This window comes from Xenopus laevis, chromosome 5S (assembly GCF_017654675.1).
Source record: "Xenopus laevis strain J_2021 chromosome 5S, Xenopus_laevis_v10.1, whole genome shotgun sequence".
NCBI classification, from domain to species: domain Eukaryota; kingdom Metazoa; phylum Chordata; class Amphibia; order Anura; family Pipidae; genus Xenopus; species Xenopus laevis.
In genome coordinates, this window is record NC_054380.1 from 13,078,024 (window position 1) to 13,093,574 (window position 15,551).

The 15,551-nt window shown below is 39.7% G+C and overlaps 1 protein-coding gene across 6 annotated transcripts in view; it reads right to left on the minus strand.

Moving 5' to 3' along the window:
- Positions 1-466: 466 nt before the first annotated feature.
- The window catches only part of disp1.S (dispatched RND transporter family member 1 S homeolog), a 99,298-nt gene continuing 84,213 nt past the window's right edge, over positions 467-15,551 (minus strand). For all 6 annotated transcript variants that reach the window (XM_018264964.2, XM_041564241.1, XM_018264963.2 and 3 more), the window contains 5 exons: positions 12,033-12,156; positions 10,012-10,139; positions 9,428-9,525; positions 9,040-9,137; positions 467-3,976 (listed from right to left, as the gene is read on the minus strand). In XM_018264964.2, the coding sequence (XP_018120453.1) occupies positions 1,364-3,976; positions 9,040-9,137; positions 9,428-9,525; positions 10,012-10,139; positions 12,033-12,156 (3,061 nt within the window). In that variant the 3' untranslated portion in view covers positions 467-1,363. The remainder of the gene's footprint in view (positions 3,977-9,039; positions 9,138-9,427; positions 9,526-10,011; positions 10,140-12,032; positions 12,157-15,551) is intronic.

A 15,551-nucleotide genomic window follows, 5' to 3' on the forward strand; every position in this document is an offset into this window, starting at 1 on the left:
GTGTTTAGCAAGTGAGGGAATACAGAGTTATGGGACATAGCTCATAGTACAAGTTTATCCAGGGACTGGTCTGATTGCCATTTTTGTCAGGAAGGAATTGTTTCCCCCCTCTGAGGCAAATTGGAGAGGCTTCAGATGGGGTTTTTTGCCTTCCTCTGGATCAACTGGCAGTTAGGCAGGTTAAAACAAGTTAAAAGGTTGAACTTGATGGACATGTGTCTTTTTTCAACCTAACTTACTATGTTACTATTGTGGTTTCATACTGTTCAGAGTCCCTTCATTTATGGTATTACATAATATAACCCCAATATGTTGCAGAACGTTTTCCAGGTCAGAGTCTGTTTCTTTCCATGGAAGCTCTTTCTCTCGTGTGATTGATAGAAGACTTCTCAGAACTTGGTCTGACTTTTTAAATATTTAAATTATTAACTGCAAGAAGCTCACCAAATACAACATTTCTTTATAGTTTTATTGACATAAACTTTTATTTGATAGTTCTAAACCTCTCAATACAGCAGGCACATTGGCTTCAATGTTTGGCATAGGACAATCAAAAGAATTGCACTTAACCATTACAACAGTCGTGTCTTGTGGCACTGGTAAGGAGCAGCTTTTCCAAGTTGATTTTTTAACGTCAAGCTCTGATTATTTTGGTTCCTAAACATTCACATCAGGTTAGAGGTAAAGATGCTCACACTCCAGCCCTCCAGCTGTTTAACCATAACACCCTTGTCTCTCTGGTCAGCAGCAGATGTCTTTAAGCACCAGCTAGAAGACTGCAGTTTGTGCACCACTTTCGTTAAAACGAAACGTCTGATCTTTAAGGAATGAAGTGCTATCTGTTTCATTTACAAACAATGGAACTGTTAGTGGGGTTTTTCTGCTTTTGTTCTGCATTCTTTAGAAATAATTACAAAAAAAACTTAACTTAGTAACAACACTTTGGCAAATGAAGCAAAAGCAGAATGTAGTTTTGGGGTACAGGTCTTGTGTTTTGTGCAGCTGTGCGAGTGGAAGCTTTGTCTTGCGCCGGACCTTACTTGATGAAGATTACTAGGTAAAGGGTTCTTTAGAAAGATTATCAGTGTTTATCCAATCTCATATAATATAGTCATATAATCAGTGCAGAGAAGCCACATTGATTTTAGTTCAACCTTCCTGATGGCATAGACCTGTAAAATATTGGATCTGAGAGACAAACTGGCATGCGGACTCTTTGACAGATACCTTGCTGTACAAGAAATGTAATCACAGATGCTTTCATTCCATGGAGCAGTACAGTGAACTTGGAGGTGCAGGTGCATTCAATAATATTTCAATATATAACTCTGAGAAATAGTCTCTTTATATTAAAAAAAAAGTCTTATGATGTGCTACAATTATGTGATGCTAAAGGCTCCAATTCATAGTGTTCATGTTCCACATCTGTTTTTGTACCTCTAGTGTCTAACTGATATTTGTTTTGGCCCCTTTCTGTAGTATGTGATGATAATGCTTGAGAAAAGGCTTTGAACTGTAATTTTTTTGGCAATGGTATTTGACCGCATGTTCCTTGGGGTCCAAGGCATCGGCACATACATTGAAAAAAGAAAGTTGCAAAAGCCCAGCTTACGCACATGATTAGCATCATGAAAGTACCTAGCTGGGTGTATGCTAGGACAGTAGAGGGCATCATCATAGCTCCAGCAACAAAGGTGGTCAGAGCAGCCATTGCGATAGCAGAACCCATACGACTCAGAGAGAAGACCACTTTTCCTTCTCTGTCTGGATCTGGAGCCAGGCGATAGGCCACGCCATAATGTACTGCAAAATCCACAGAGAGGCCCACGGCAACTGAAATGGTGACAGATTCCAACACATTTAGCTCCCACCCAAGAAGAACAAGAGAACCAACAGTGACAAATATAGTGCCAGCTATTGAAATTATGGCATAAATACTCAGAATGATATTCCACGTGGTCAAGATCATCACACTGAAAGCAACAGCCACAGACAATCCCATAGCGATTAGTGTTCCATCAGAGAGGCTGTCTTGCAAGTCATAAAATTCTAGGTTACTTACAAACCATCCATTGCTTAGGCCATCAGGAGCAGACTGAAGTTCATTTGCAATCCATTCATTCACTTCCTTGTAAAACTGGTGCATTTTTTCATGAGCTAAGGTAAAAAGGTAAGTACTTGGAAATTCCAGCACTACAGCTCTGATTGTATCATTGATATCAAACCTTGGACCAGGAGTCTTGCTGTCCAAATGATAGCCAGTGCTTCTATCAAGCTCCATGATTGCTCTTTTAATGCAGAGCTCAAAGACTTCTTGCTTATACGGAAAGCTGGACTGGCTGCAACATGGGTAAAGGGAAGGTTCATCGCAATCTTGATTTTCCATCCACTGTTTAAATGTCTCAATGAAACAGCTAGTAAAGTCCTGTTCATCGGTTTGGTAGAAAAAGGTTTGGTTCTTTAACTTTTGGCAAAAACGCAAAATCCACTGTTGAGATGCCGGACTTGCAATATTAAAGCTACTATCCAACCTAAGCTTGCCTTTGCTTTTGGGATTAAGGGGATCTCCATTATCTTCTGGAGCAACCCCCCACACAATGGTTATAGGCATATGAAGCTCCTCTCCATGATGGACCCGTTCAAACATAAATATTTTTTTGTACTCTGAATCGTAGCGTTCAAATGGATGGGAGGACCTAAACACCTGGAACTCGGAAAGCTCCAAGGAAGGCAATTTCATCTTTGGATTAACGCACACTACGTATGCCCCACCGACAGTTATAGCAAGAAACCAGAACACCCAAATATATCGAAATTTTATAACTATACATGGCAAAACTTTTTCAAAGAATATTCGTGAAGCCTCGGATAACGTGAAGAGAAGATTGTGTGCCTTCTGGCACAGTACATTCCAGCAGCTTTTCTTATTATATTGCCGTTGCTGGGTTTTTTTGAAGCAACTGAATATGCTGAGGAGATAACGCTCATGTAAAACAACTACTGCCGGGAGCCAGGTTACCATTAAAACATAATTCACCAATATGGCTGTGCCAGCATAAACACCAAAGCACCGGATGGCTGTGATGTTGCTGATGTAGTTTGCATAAAAGGCAGCTGCGGTGGTAAAGCTGGTGACAAACATCGACAGAGCAGCATGTTGCAGAGTGGTGGAAACTGTTTCAGAGGTTTCTGCATTGGGTTTGTCAAACTTCGTGTAGTTCCAGACGTCGCATAAGACGAAAGCATCGTCTGCTCCAATTCCGACAAGGATTATTAGTGCAGTGAGGTTCATAAAGGGGAAAAACTCAAAGTTAAATACTACTCGATAAAGGAAATAAGATACAATTAGTGAACTAATTATGGCAAACATTGTCATGAGCGTTATGAACACCGACCTAGTGTATACACACATCACCAACAAAACGATTACAATGGCAATTGCAGGATACACGGTATCCATTAAAAGATAGTCTTGAAACAAACTATGTTTGATCCCAAACTCAATCCCGGTCACAGTAGTGACACCATCAGAGCAGTTCCAGTTCTCAAAATTGTCAAGATAAATTCTCATCATGGATTCCCCTTTTTCTGTCGGAGAGAAAAGCATACTATGCTTTAAAGCTGGTATTACATACTCAGCAGTCTTTGGGCTTAAAAAATCTTTATCTACTAAGTAGTGAAGAATCTGGTAAACTGCATTGTACTTGGTACATTTGCGAGGCACATTTGTACACTTCAGCTGGTCCTTCCTCTTGGCCGCCATATCCCAGCAGTCTGCTCCCAAAGTCCCGTTATGATAGTATTTGGCACACGTGCGAACCAGCTTGAGTGTATGGGAAACATCTCGTTCTACGATCTTCTGACAAGATGACCGGTTATTTAAGATGGCAATATAATTCCCTAACGTCCAGCTTGGGCAACAGGAATCTGCGGAGGTACGCTGACACAAATCTGCAAACTGGGGGTGGGACCTAATCTGTAAGAGATTGAAAGAGAGAAGTTTTAACAAATGTCTGGTTTATTTCCAAAAAACCATTTCAACTAAAATGGAAGTTACTCAATATATGAAGCTACTGGTACAGTAATGGTCACTAGTGTACGACTTCTATAATGATGTGGGGTCCAGTTTCTATTACAACCATGGGCTTGAGCCTATTATTAACATGTATTTATATAGCGCCAACATATTTCACAGCCTATAAAATAATGTTGTACACAATGATCCATGGATTTCATGAACACATTAGGGGCCATAATCCACCTCTGCTGCTGCTAACTGGTTATCCAGAAAATATGCACTGCTTGTTAAAGGGCATGCAAAGGCAAACAAATAAAATCGCATTTTTACTTTCTTTAATGAAAAAGAAACCTATCTCAAATATACTTTAATTAAAAAATGTGTACCGTTTTTATAAGAAACCTGACTGTATGTAGTGAAATTCTCCCCCCATTTACTGCTGTGGATAGGAATTGTCAGATGGTCCCTAACTGCTGAGCAGGGAAACAATCATACTTATGAACAGCAGGGGGAGCCCCCGCCTTACTTCCCAGCCATGCAGAACTCAAGCAGCTTTGTTTATGACGATCCCTAAGCAGCCCAGACCACACTGAGCATGTGCACAGTCTTGGTCTTGCAAAGATGTATAACAAAGTTACAATATGGTGACCCCCTGTGGCCAACTTTAAAAGCATAAATTATTTGTTTGATTAGGCTTGTGGTGCAGTAAGTTCATGTTTATATTTAGTATACAAAATACAGCATTTCTAGCCTTATTCTATTTTAGACTTTACATGCCCTTTAAGTGGACAACAGGTTTGGAAACCAGAAGTCTGCATCAGCCTTTGCTTCAACAGGGTAACAATTGTGGATTGGGGTATGTTTGCTAGAACACAGATGAAAGCATGATCTATCCATTACCCTATCCCATCATTTCATTTGCAGGTAGTCAAATAATGTGATACGTTGTTTCCGAATATTAGCTATTCCCTCACCGCGCATATCTAAAATAGTGTTATAGAATGAATAAATAATATTATTGTCTTTCAAAAAAGTTCAGACTGAACTGGCACATGCACATAACAAATCTGCTCTAGCACAGTCTGTAGTGGAAACATTTCAGCTATACAGACACTGATTGGAAGGCCACGAAGTATCACTAATGTCCTACTAATTGCAGCCTGCCACTGGCTTTTTTAATTATTCACGGACATAAGAAGATCAGATGAGGAATCGTAATTAGTTATTGAAAGCAATAAGTTCCTAATGTATCCAGCTGTGTACCTTAAAGAGTTAACAGCACCCACTCACAAACATTCCTACTTGATCACATTACCACAGTGCATGAGATAGTGATAAAGCACTGTGTGGGATAAGTGAATTGCCTTGGCCAAATAATCCTTTAAAAAAAAAAAACAAAACACACAAAATGCAGACAAATATGTGGTTTGGAAAGAAAACAGATTGCCAGTGAAGATGAAGATCTGTCTCTTTACAGGCAAACGTAGGAATAATATGCAGTGTACGGGATAGGGATAGAAAATAATGTGAGACAAGGGAGGTTTTAAATATATTATAGGGAATGGGAAAGTGGCGGGTTAAATATACTCAAAGGATGAGAGAGGGGAAAGTAAAAATATATTGTGGAGGGGTCAGTGCAAGAGGGAAACATTCAAACAAGCGGAGTAGGCGATTATGTACTGTAGGGATAAGGATGGGAGAGGGTTGGAAATATGTTACTGCAGACACACACACACACAAAACAGGGCAGTGGATCTCAAAGGAAACCCTCCTAGGCATGGCTAAGCCCAGTTGGGAAGAGATTTGGAAGAAATGTCAGTGTACTCGTCTACATTCTCAGTGAAGCAGCCTGCAGTGCAGCTGGGTTGAAATTGGCAGGTAAATGTAGTATAACTCGAACCAGGGAAAGGGAAACACTAACAAGGTCAATGTTGGGCAACAAAGTGTAAAGTTTGAAAATCACTGTACTAGTGTCATAAAACACTAGTTTATTAGTAAAATTCTAGACTGTGGAAGGACACTGGAGCACCAAAACTGGACCTGGTAATAAAAGGTGGCTGCATGCCTTGCATCTTACCACCTATGCAGCCTACAGTTATTTTTATGTTTTCTCTGGAATTCTATTATGCAGAAACCTGGACACTTGCAGATCTGTGGAGCAACAGTTCAAGAAAGGGAGAACAGTGAAGTCATGTGCCCTTAACTTTTTAAAATACTGAGATATCACACACTATCCCAACTGGAACAAAACCCAAGACCCACAGCCATATGCAAATTATTTTATATACAGATATAGGCCCTGTTATCCAGAATGCTCGGGACCTGGGGTTTTCCGGATAGCGGATATTTCCATAATTTGGATCTTCATACCTTAAGTCTACTAGAAAATCATGTAAACATTAAATAAACCCAATAGGCCTGTTTTGCTTCCAATAAGGATTAATAATATCTAAGTACAAGGTACTGTTTTATTATTACAGAGAAATAATTTTTAAAGATTTGGATTATTTGATTATAATGGTATCTATGGGAGACAGCCTTTCTGTAGTTCAGAACTTCCTGGATAAAGGGTTTCCAGATAACAGATCCCATACCTGTATAATCAATGTTAGGCGTTTTGTCCATGATCACCCATTCATATCACTAGAGGGAATCGGTCATTAAAGACGCATTGCAAAGATGCAGCTAAATATTTCCTACATAGAAAGTGCTCCGCAACTGTCAGATTTTTGTATCTCAAAATTCTCCCTCACTGAGCTCCTATAAGCTCCTGCCATTTCTCAAAAGGAAATATTAGCTATGTTTAATGTTAGCTGCAAGTGGACCTAAATTTTTACACATTGCAATAATTCATCTACAAAAACTAATCTGTCCTAATTAAAAAAAAATCCTCAGAACATACTTAGGCTAAAAGCTGAACATACTTAGGTTAAAAATGGAAGAAAAAAATGCACAAATAACTAATTTAGGAAATGTATACATTCTTAAGAGGTATTAATAAAGCTTAATAACGGGCAAATTGTTCTGCCAAGCGATTTTCATCTGACTCAAGTGGAGAGTCCCCGAGCATATTTCAATTACTCTGGTTTAAAAGAGGAAAGAAAAACTGTGCACACTGGTCCGCTGCTTTTTCTTTACTCCTATAATGCCTCGTATAAACAGACTGTAATTCAACAGCCCTCTTTAATGAGACACTTTTTATTGCTTGATGTGAACCGTAACAAAAAGGCCTGCACAGTTTGTATTTCAAGTGTAATTGCCTGTGCGGCCTATAGTGATTAAAATGTAAAACTAATACTCATTGGACATCTGAATTTCATTAGTGTGCATGTCACAATTACCATTCTTATAAAACTGCTGCTAATATGTTCCCTCAGGACACAACTATTTGTACACACCCATACACAAGGCTTTATCCACCCTCACAGCCTCTTGAACGGACTGACTTGCCCCAATAATGTCATCCTGAGCCTTTATATACAATGTGGCTAAGAGCCCGTTTGTTCACTCTGAGTGGCCATGGTTTTCCTTTGATACAAGAAACAGAATACAGGTGCAATAATACCATGAAACAGTAATTTTAAACAATTTCCTTGTCAGTTTTCTTCCTGGTTTAAAGGGAATTGGTAAAATGTTGCAGTGCCGCCTGTTTCCTACCTTTTGGCCTCAGTGGATATGTGGAAGATAAGGGACAACCTACCACGCTTTTTCAATTTTGCCACCAACTACCCCTCATCTCCCCACAGTTTAATTAAGAAACATTTTATTTCATATTTTAAGTCATATTTCATATTTAAGTTATAGGGGTTGTTCATCTTCAAATTCACTTTTAGTATGATGTAGAGACTGATATTCTGAGACAATTTGCAATTGGTTTTCATTTTTTATTATTTGTGGTTTCTGAATTATTTAGCTTTTTATTCAGCAGCTCTCCAGTTTGCAATTTCAGCAATCGGGTTGCTAAGGTCCAAATGACCATAGCAACCAAGCAGTGATTTGAATAGACTGGAATATGAATAGGAGAGGACCTGAATAGAAAGAGGAGTAATAAAAAGTAGCAATAACAATGAATGTATAGCTTTACAGAGCATTGGTTATTAGATGGGGTCACTGACTCCCATTTGAAAGCCGAGAAGAATCCAAAGAAAAAAGCTAATAACTAAAACTATAAAAAAATAAATAATAAAGACCAATTGAAAAGGGGCTTAGAATTGGCCATTCTATAACATACTATAAGGCGAACCACCCCTTTAAAGGGATTCTGACATTTTTATGATGTTTTTATTTCTAAATTACACTGCAAATAATTCACTCTACAATATAAAATTGCATTCCTAACGCAACAAGTGTATTTTTTAGTTGTAATATTGGTGTGTGGAAGACATCTCAGGTCATTTTGCCTGGCCATGTGCTTTCAGAAAGAGCCATCATTTTAGGATGGAACTGCTTTCTGGCAGGCTGTTGTTTCTCCTACTCAATGTAACTGAATGTGTCGCAGTGGGACCTGGATTTTACTATAAAGTGCTGTTCTTATATCTACAAGGGAGCAGTTATCTTGTGTTAGGCAGCTGCTATCTGGTTATCTTGGTATAGTTCTGTTGTTAGGCTGCGGGGGCGGGGGGGGGTAGGCGGGGTGATATCACTCCAATTTACAGTACAGCAGTAAAGAGTGACTGCAGTTTATCAAAGCACAAGTCACATGACTGGGGGGGGGCAGCTGGGAAACTGACAATATGTCTAGCCCCATGTCAGATATCAAAATCAAATATAAAAAATCCATTTGCTCTTTTGAGAAAGAATTCTGCTGGAGCAGCACTATTAACTGATGCTGCTCCAGCAGAATTGAACTGAAAAAATTCCCATGACAGTATCCCTCAATCAAAATCTGGCCTAAGAAGCAGACAATACTGGACCATGTATGGCCAACTCAACATTGTGCTTTAGAGTGAATGTACCTGCCTAAAACTCTAAGCCAGTTACTCATAACACTGATGTCTCATTTAAATATGCAGCTTACTTACCCTTGAATTATCTATACTGCACATGGACTTAATCGATCGCAGGTTCCACAGATCCTCTCCTTCCACAGATGTAAATACTACTCGAGAATAATGGTCATCTGTGAATGATATAGATAAAATTAAAACGGATACACAGAAAATGCAGTAAGTCAAATTAACAATGCCTTTAAATTATGATGACCTCTAAATCCGTTTGTTCTTATTCTCATCTAAATCCTGAGTTCTTATTTTAACACAGATCTGCTGAACAGAAAATGCTGGCTGTGATAATGACATTGTTTTGAGGTGAAAATGCAATGTTCAGAGATCATATAGGCAGTAGACACCCCCCTTCAAACAAGGCTTGCTCCCCTCAACCAAAGCTTGACCCCAACATCTGCTCACTCACTTGGGATAGCACAGAAGAAACTGTCCTTGTGAAAGTTCCAGTCTGCTTGTCTCTTCTCTCGCTCATAATGATCTTCTGACCACCTGTCATCTTGATGGCTAAGGCAGACATAAAACACATGATTTCTAACATAAAGTTACACATGTTCGGTCATTTCTGGGGCGGCATGCTCTTATGGGTCTGGCATGAAACATAAAAGTATTGTATTTATCTATTACCCCACAATAACATTGTACAAAAGTAATTTTAGACACAATTATAAATGAACATGTACATGAATGGGAAAAAAAAGACATTCATGTCAATGACAGAGGAAGCACAGGAATTGGTGAAAAAGAACTGGTTGTTTCTCCACCATTAGCCTAAAGCTGACCATACACTGGCACATAAGTGACAACCTGCCCTGCTTTTTCAATTTAGCCAACAATTACCACTTACACCCTCAAAGTTTAATTAAGAAAAACAGAGCTTAAAGTTGACACTGAAAGCTAGAAAGGAGAAATAATACATTCACATATTTAAGAAGATATAAATACTAACTTAAATACCAACTTACTTAAATACTTACTTAAATACTAACTTACTTTTTTGCCTGCTCGTCTGCATATTTAAACGGATAGTTGGCCAAGGTTGCTTTGTAGCCAGTGTTTTTCACCATGTTATTCCATGTCACCAGTCTTTGTCCGATGGCTGTCCCTCTGGGTTCAAAACCCTTGAATTGAAAATGAAAGAATGTCATCAATCCTAGTGGCCTGTCCAGGCATCAATGTAATAAAAGAAACCCAAATAGCAAGGGGAGGCAGAGACCCTCACTACAAAGAAAGGTCACATTGTACAGGTCAAGGGTCATTGCATCCTAACAGGTGGATGACAACTGATGGCTCCGGGCTGGATACAGATTCCTCTGTATATTACACACCCCTGGGCTACGGATGCCATTCAGCGATATTATCTCATACACCTTTTAGACCTGAGACACAAAGTTGAAGTCTTTTTTGGAGGACGTTTCTCTTTAACATAAGCTGTTTTTAATGACAAAGCCTGTGGCTATACTTCTATTGCCTCCACATATATTCGCTCACTTAAATACAAGTTTTTTTTGGTAATGTTCGCAAAGGGGGAAACAATTAACAGATTTATATTGTTTTGAACAGTTGGTTTCCCTTCTGGCATGAAGTTGTTTTGTTGCAGATAAATGTTACTTCTCATGTCTTCTTACCTAAATGCTGATAGAGTAAGTGTAGGATAATTGAGAAAACCCAGGCATTCTGTGTTGAGGGTAGAATTAAAGAAGGAAAGGCTTGGTACACTTGGGGGTTCCAAATGTTAGGCACCCCCAAGTGATTGTATATACTTACCTGAAACCCCGGGCCTGTGCTCTTATCAGCAGAAAACGGCACCGGCCCGGGGGTTATACCAGTGAGCACCATGGAGCAATCCACTTCCGTCTTCTTCTTTCTTAAAATTTCCTGGGGCAAACACATGCAAAGTTTAACGACTTTTTAGTTAAAGTGCTTTTCGTTCTACTGTGCATGTGCAGCCGCACAAAGAAGGAGTAAGACGAAAGAAGATTGCTCCGTTGTGCTCACTGGTATAACCACGGGCCGGTGCAGTTTTCTGTCGATAGGAGCACAGGCCCAGGGTTTCAGGTAAGTCAATACAATCACTTGGGGTGCCTAACATTTGGCACCCCCAAGCCTTCTCCTTTAAGGCTGGGGTCACATGGGGGTTGAAATCAGCTGGCTGATTTCAGCCCTATTGCAGGGAGTAGCCTCCTCTCTTTTTCGCATTGAATAGGCTGGTCGCTTACAGACTTTGGCAAATTTCAGCTCAAAATGCAGCTCAACTTGCAGTTCTTCGTCAAAACTTGTGTAGTCTGTTCGCAACAAGCCAAGCTCATTCAATGTGGAAAGGAGAGGAGGCTACTGTCCGTGGTAGGGCTCAAATCAGCCAGTGGATTTTGGTTAACTGATTTCAGCACCAGTGTCGCGCTAGCCTAAAGGACTAACTAGATAGAGACTGGAGACTAGCTGAGGGCACAAATACTAACCACATGGTGGTGGACCCAGCAAGGACTAGAGACTACATAACAAGTTAGATTTATGAACTTTATTGCATTTAACAACATTTCACACAGTCAAATGTGTACAGAGAAGGTTCTAGTGCAGTTCCTGACTATTTGAATTTGTCATTGGTTGATTAAGTACTTCACTCTACAGTTGGTTATCTTACTCAGATTCAAGAACAAAAGCTACAACAGGTCATGGTTTTAGGAAAAAGATTAGCCACCGTTCATTTTGAGCTGATGAAACATTACACATTGCTGTCCGATGCAAGTTAATTTTTTTTGACTGTTTTCCTTTAAATGTTGTTCCATATTAAATAAAATTGGAACAGGAGGGACGTTGCGTAAAGATGACAGGCTTATCAAACAAAATCATAATTACGGGAAGAAAACTTTTCACTTGAGACAAGGTCACAAATGTTTTCTTTTAATCAAATCCCTCATTTTTTTTTACTTTCCGTTTATAAAACATAAGGCAAGAAAACAGCCTGCCATACTGTACATGTTAATAAACATTAGCCACAGAGACATAAAACTCACCAGAAGTGGATCAGAAAAGTCAGGAAGATCTGGCACGAGGATGCCAACCAGGGCACAAACCACTATAATTACAGTGCACATGCCAAGAACCACAACAGGCCAGTCAGCTATCAAAGCAGCGTAGCTAAAAGAAAATAATATTTGTTAAATTACATATTTTAAAAAGTAGATCAGGGCTTGCACAATTTCTACATGGATAAGGGACTGAATTATATATCTAGGCATTTAACTGGAAACATGTGGACAGAATTAAACAGCATTATGTTAGACAAAAGTAGCCATGTTATAAAAAGAATAATCAATTGGTTAGGCTCCTCTACATTCTAGCTAACTAACCTGATACCCTAGGCCTGGGCAGTGCCACCAGGGCAGCCATCAGGGGGGGGACAGGGGGGAGAGTTGTAGGGGGCCCCGAGGGTAAGGGGGGCCTGGCAACGCCACACTTACTTGATTAGGGCCCCCCATCTTTCTGAGAGCTGCTGACTTTGGCATGGACTTTTAAGGGGCCCTGGCCACCAATTTTCTCAAAATGTGGGGGGGGGCCCTGGCTACCAATTTTGACCACCAATTATTTTTTTTCTCATGTGGGGTCCTAGCCACCAATATTTTTTAATGGGGGGCCCTGGCCACCAATATCTTTTTATTTTTTATTAACATGTGGGAACCCTAGCCACCAATGTTTTTTTGTTTTTTTACTGTGTGGTGGGGGGCGGACCTGTGGGGGTGGGGAGGGCAGACCTGTAGGTGGGACTTGCGGTGGGTGCAGCCCAGGGGGCCCAGGAAATTTTGTCGTATGGGGCCCTGCGATTTATGATGGAGGTCCTGAGTGCCACAGACACTTAAAGGAAAACTAAACCCTAAAAATAAACGTGGCTAAAAATGCCATATCTTACATAGTAAACTTATTGCACCAGCCTAAAGTTTCAGCTTCTGAATAGCAGCAATGATCCAATACTTCAAACTTGTCACAGGGGGTCACCATCTTGGAAAGTGACTGTGACACTCACATGCTCAGTGGGCTCTGAGCAGCTGTTGAGAAGCTAAGCTTAGGGCTCGTCACTAATTATCCAGCAGAAAATGAGCTTCCCCTGTAATATAAGCTGATGCTACAGGTTTGCTGATTATTAAATTCTGATGCTAATTGCACTGGTTTCTGTGCTGCCATGTAGTAATTATCTGTATTAATTACTAATCAGCCTTATATTGTGACATTTCTATTCTATGTGTACTGTATATTGTGAGTGGGTCCCTAAGCTCAGTAAGTGACAGCAGCACAGAGCATGTGCAGTGAATCAGCAGAAAAGAAGATGGGGAGCTACTGGGGCATCTTTGGAGACACAGATCTTTACTGCTAAAGGGCTGTTGTTGCCTTGGGCTGGAACAAAAGCTCAAAACATAATGTACAACATTTCTAGCTACTACTTTAGTTAAGCTTTAGTTCTCCTTTTAGCTTCCCTTCTGAATGACTCTCTGGGGCTCCCTGAGTAGGGTCAAGAGAGGCACAATTTTTTTTGCCAATTCATGTACTGCAAGTGCATACACATTCAGTGCTGGGGATTTTTGTAAAGCAATGAAACCGCTTCCAGCTGAACTGAACAAGAAAACAGCACAGCAATAGACTAAACTGCAAATTGTGTTAGAATTCTGCTGCCTACACAATATTAAAAGTTACTTTTAATTGTAATTTAATAAGGTAAACAACCCCTTTAACAGTCCTCAAGAAGAAGTTCAGTCCCACGTATTTATAGACACACACAAGGACAAAGAATTACCCAAGTAACAAATGCCCCACTGAGCAAATTCCAGTAGAATTTAATGCTGGGGGAAGTTGCACAAAGTGTGACCAATGGCCTCCTAGGGGGATCAAGGAACTTTATGAATGCCTATAGCTTAGAGATCTTCAGTCTTTTTTGGGTTCAAGAGCTTTTTTACACTCCAGGATTTGGTCAGGTTCCCCTTAGCTCAAAATTGGTTTTCAAAACAGAAAACATGGTTGTAAAATATAATCTTCTATTGTTGCAAGCATATCCTTAATAGTCAATATGGAAGTTTTATGTTTATTTAGAGGTCATTACAAGAGTTTGGGTTTATTGTACATTTAATATTCAATACCCCTCTCTGCCACTGTAACTCGCACGAATGGAAACCATATCACCGCAAGCAACAGCGACCAAGTGCAAATGTGCATTTTTGGATAGAAATCCACCTGCCACAAGAGGTGAGAGAGGACATTTTCCTCCATGTGAATGACAGGACCTTTTGTATATTCTTTTTATTAATGCCACTCATTATGTGCTCAATAGTGTGATTGTTTATTTTTTCAGTTGTTGACTGAAAACATTAAAGCTCTTTATGGCCTTTACTGCCTTTCCCTAACAGCAGGTGGGGATGAATGTACAACATAATGACACTACCAGGTGGAGAGCTGCATGAGTATAAACATATATTATATATCCAAAACAGCAAGGGGGCAGGAGGGAACACCTTCTGTGGGAATTGTCCAGCCTTATATTAGATTCCGGTATCCTAAATGGTTTCGCTGTGGTGTAAGAAAAAACATCCAACTGTCCTACATTCCTGCAATAGCAGTCAATCTCTGTGATATTTAAACTGGAGGCCCAATTTATTTAAGTGTAGAAAATGCCATAGTTAATCATTTTCCAATATGGCTGTAATGTGCTTGTGTTCAACATCAAGGGGAATATTTGTCAAGGGTCAAATTTCGAATTTGAAAAACTTTTTTTTGGTCAAATAGGTCGATTTTCGATCAAATAGGTCCTTATTTGGCCGGATTCGAATCGTACGAATCGAAGTAATAGCGAATTCGATCGAAATAAAATCGAATTGAATTTAAATCGAAAAAAACACTTTGATTTTTCAAAGTCTACCAGTTGACTCCAAATAGGCTCTAGGAGGTCCCCTATAGGCTAAAACAGCAATTCAGCAGGTTTTAGATGGTGAATGGTCAAAAGCTGAATTTTTAAAGAGAGAGTACATGATAATTGTCTATATTCGAATTTCTTCAAATTTGAATTGAATTTGGACTATTCCGGGTCGAAATACACAAAAAATGAATCGATATTCGAATTTTTCGAATTCGAAAATTCACCTCAACCTTTGATAAATCTGCCCCCAAGTGTATATCGGTGTGGGATCCGTTGTCCAGAAGCCCGTTATCCAGAAAGCTCCAAATTACAGAAAGGCTGTCTCCCGTAGACTCCATTATATCCAAATAATGCACATTTTTAAAAATGATTTGCTTTATCTCTGAAATAATAAAACACTTTGGGATGCACCGAATCCAGGATTAGGTTCGGGATTCGGCCTTTTCAGCAGGATTCGGATACGGAAACCTTCTGCCCAGCCGAATCGAAATCCTAATTTGCATATGCAAAACAGGGGTGGGGAGGGAAATCTCGTGGCTTTTTTTCACAAAACAAGGAAGTAAAAAATGTTTCCCCTTCCCACCTCTAATTTGCATATGCTAATAAAGGTTCGGATTCGGTTCGGTATTTGGCC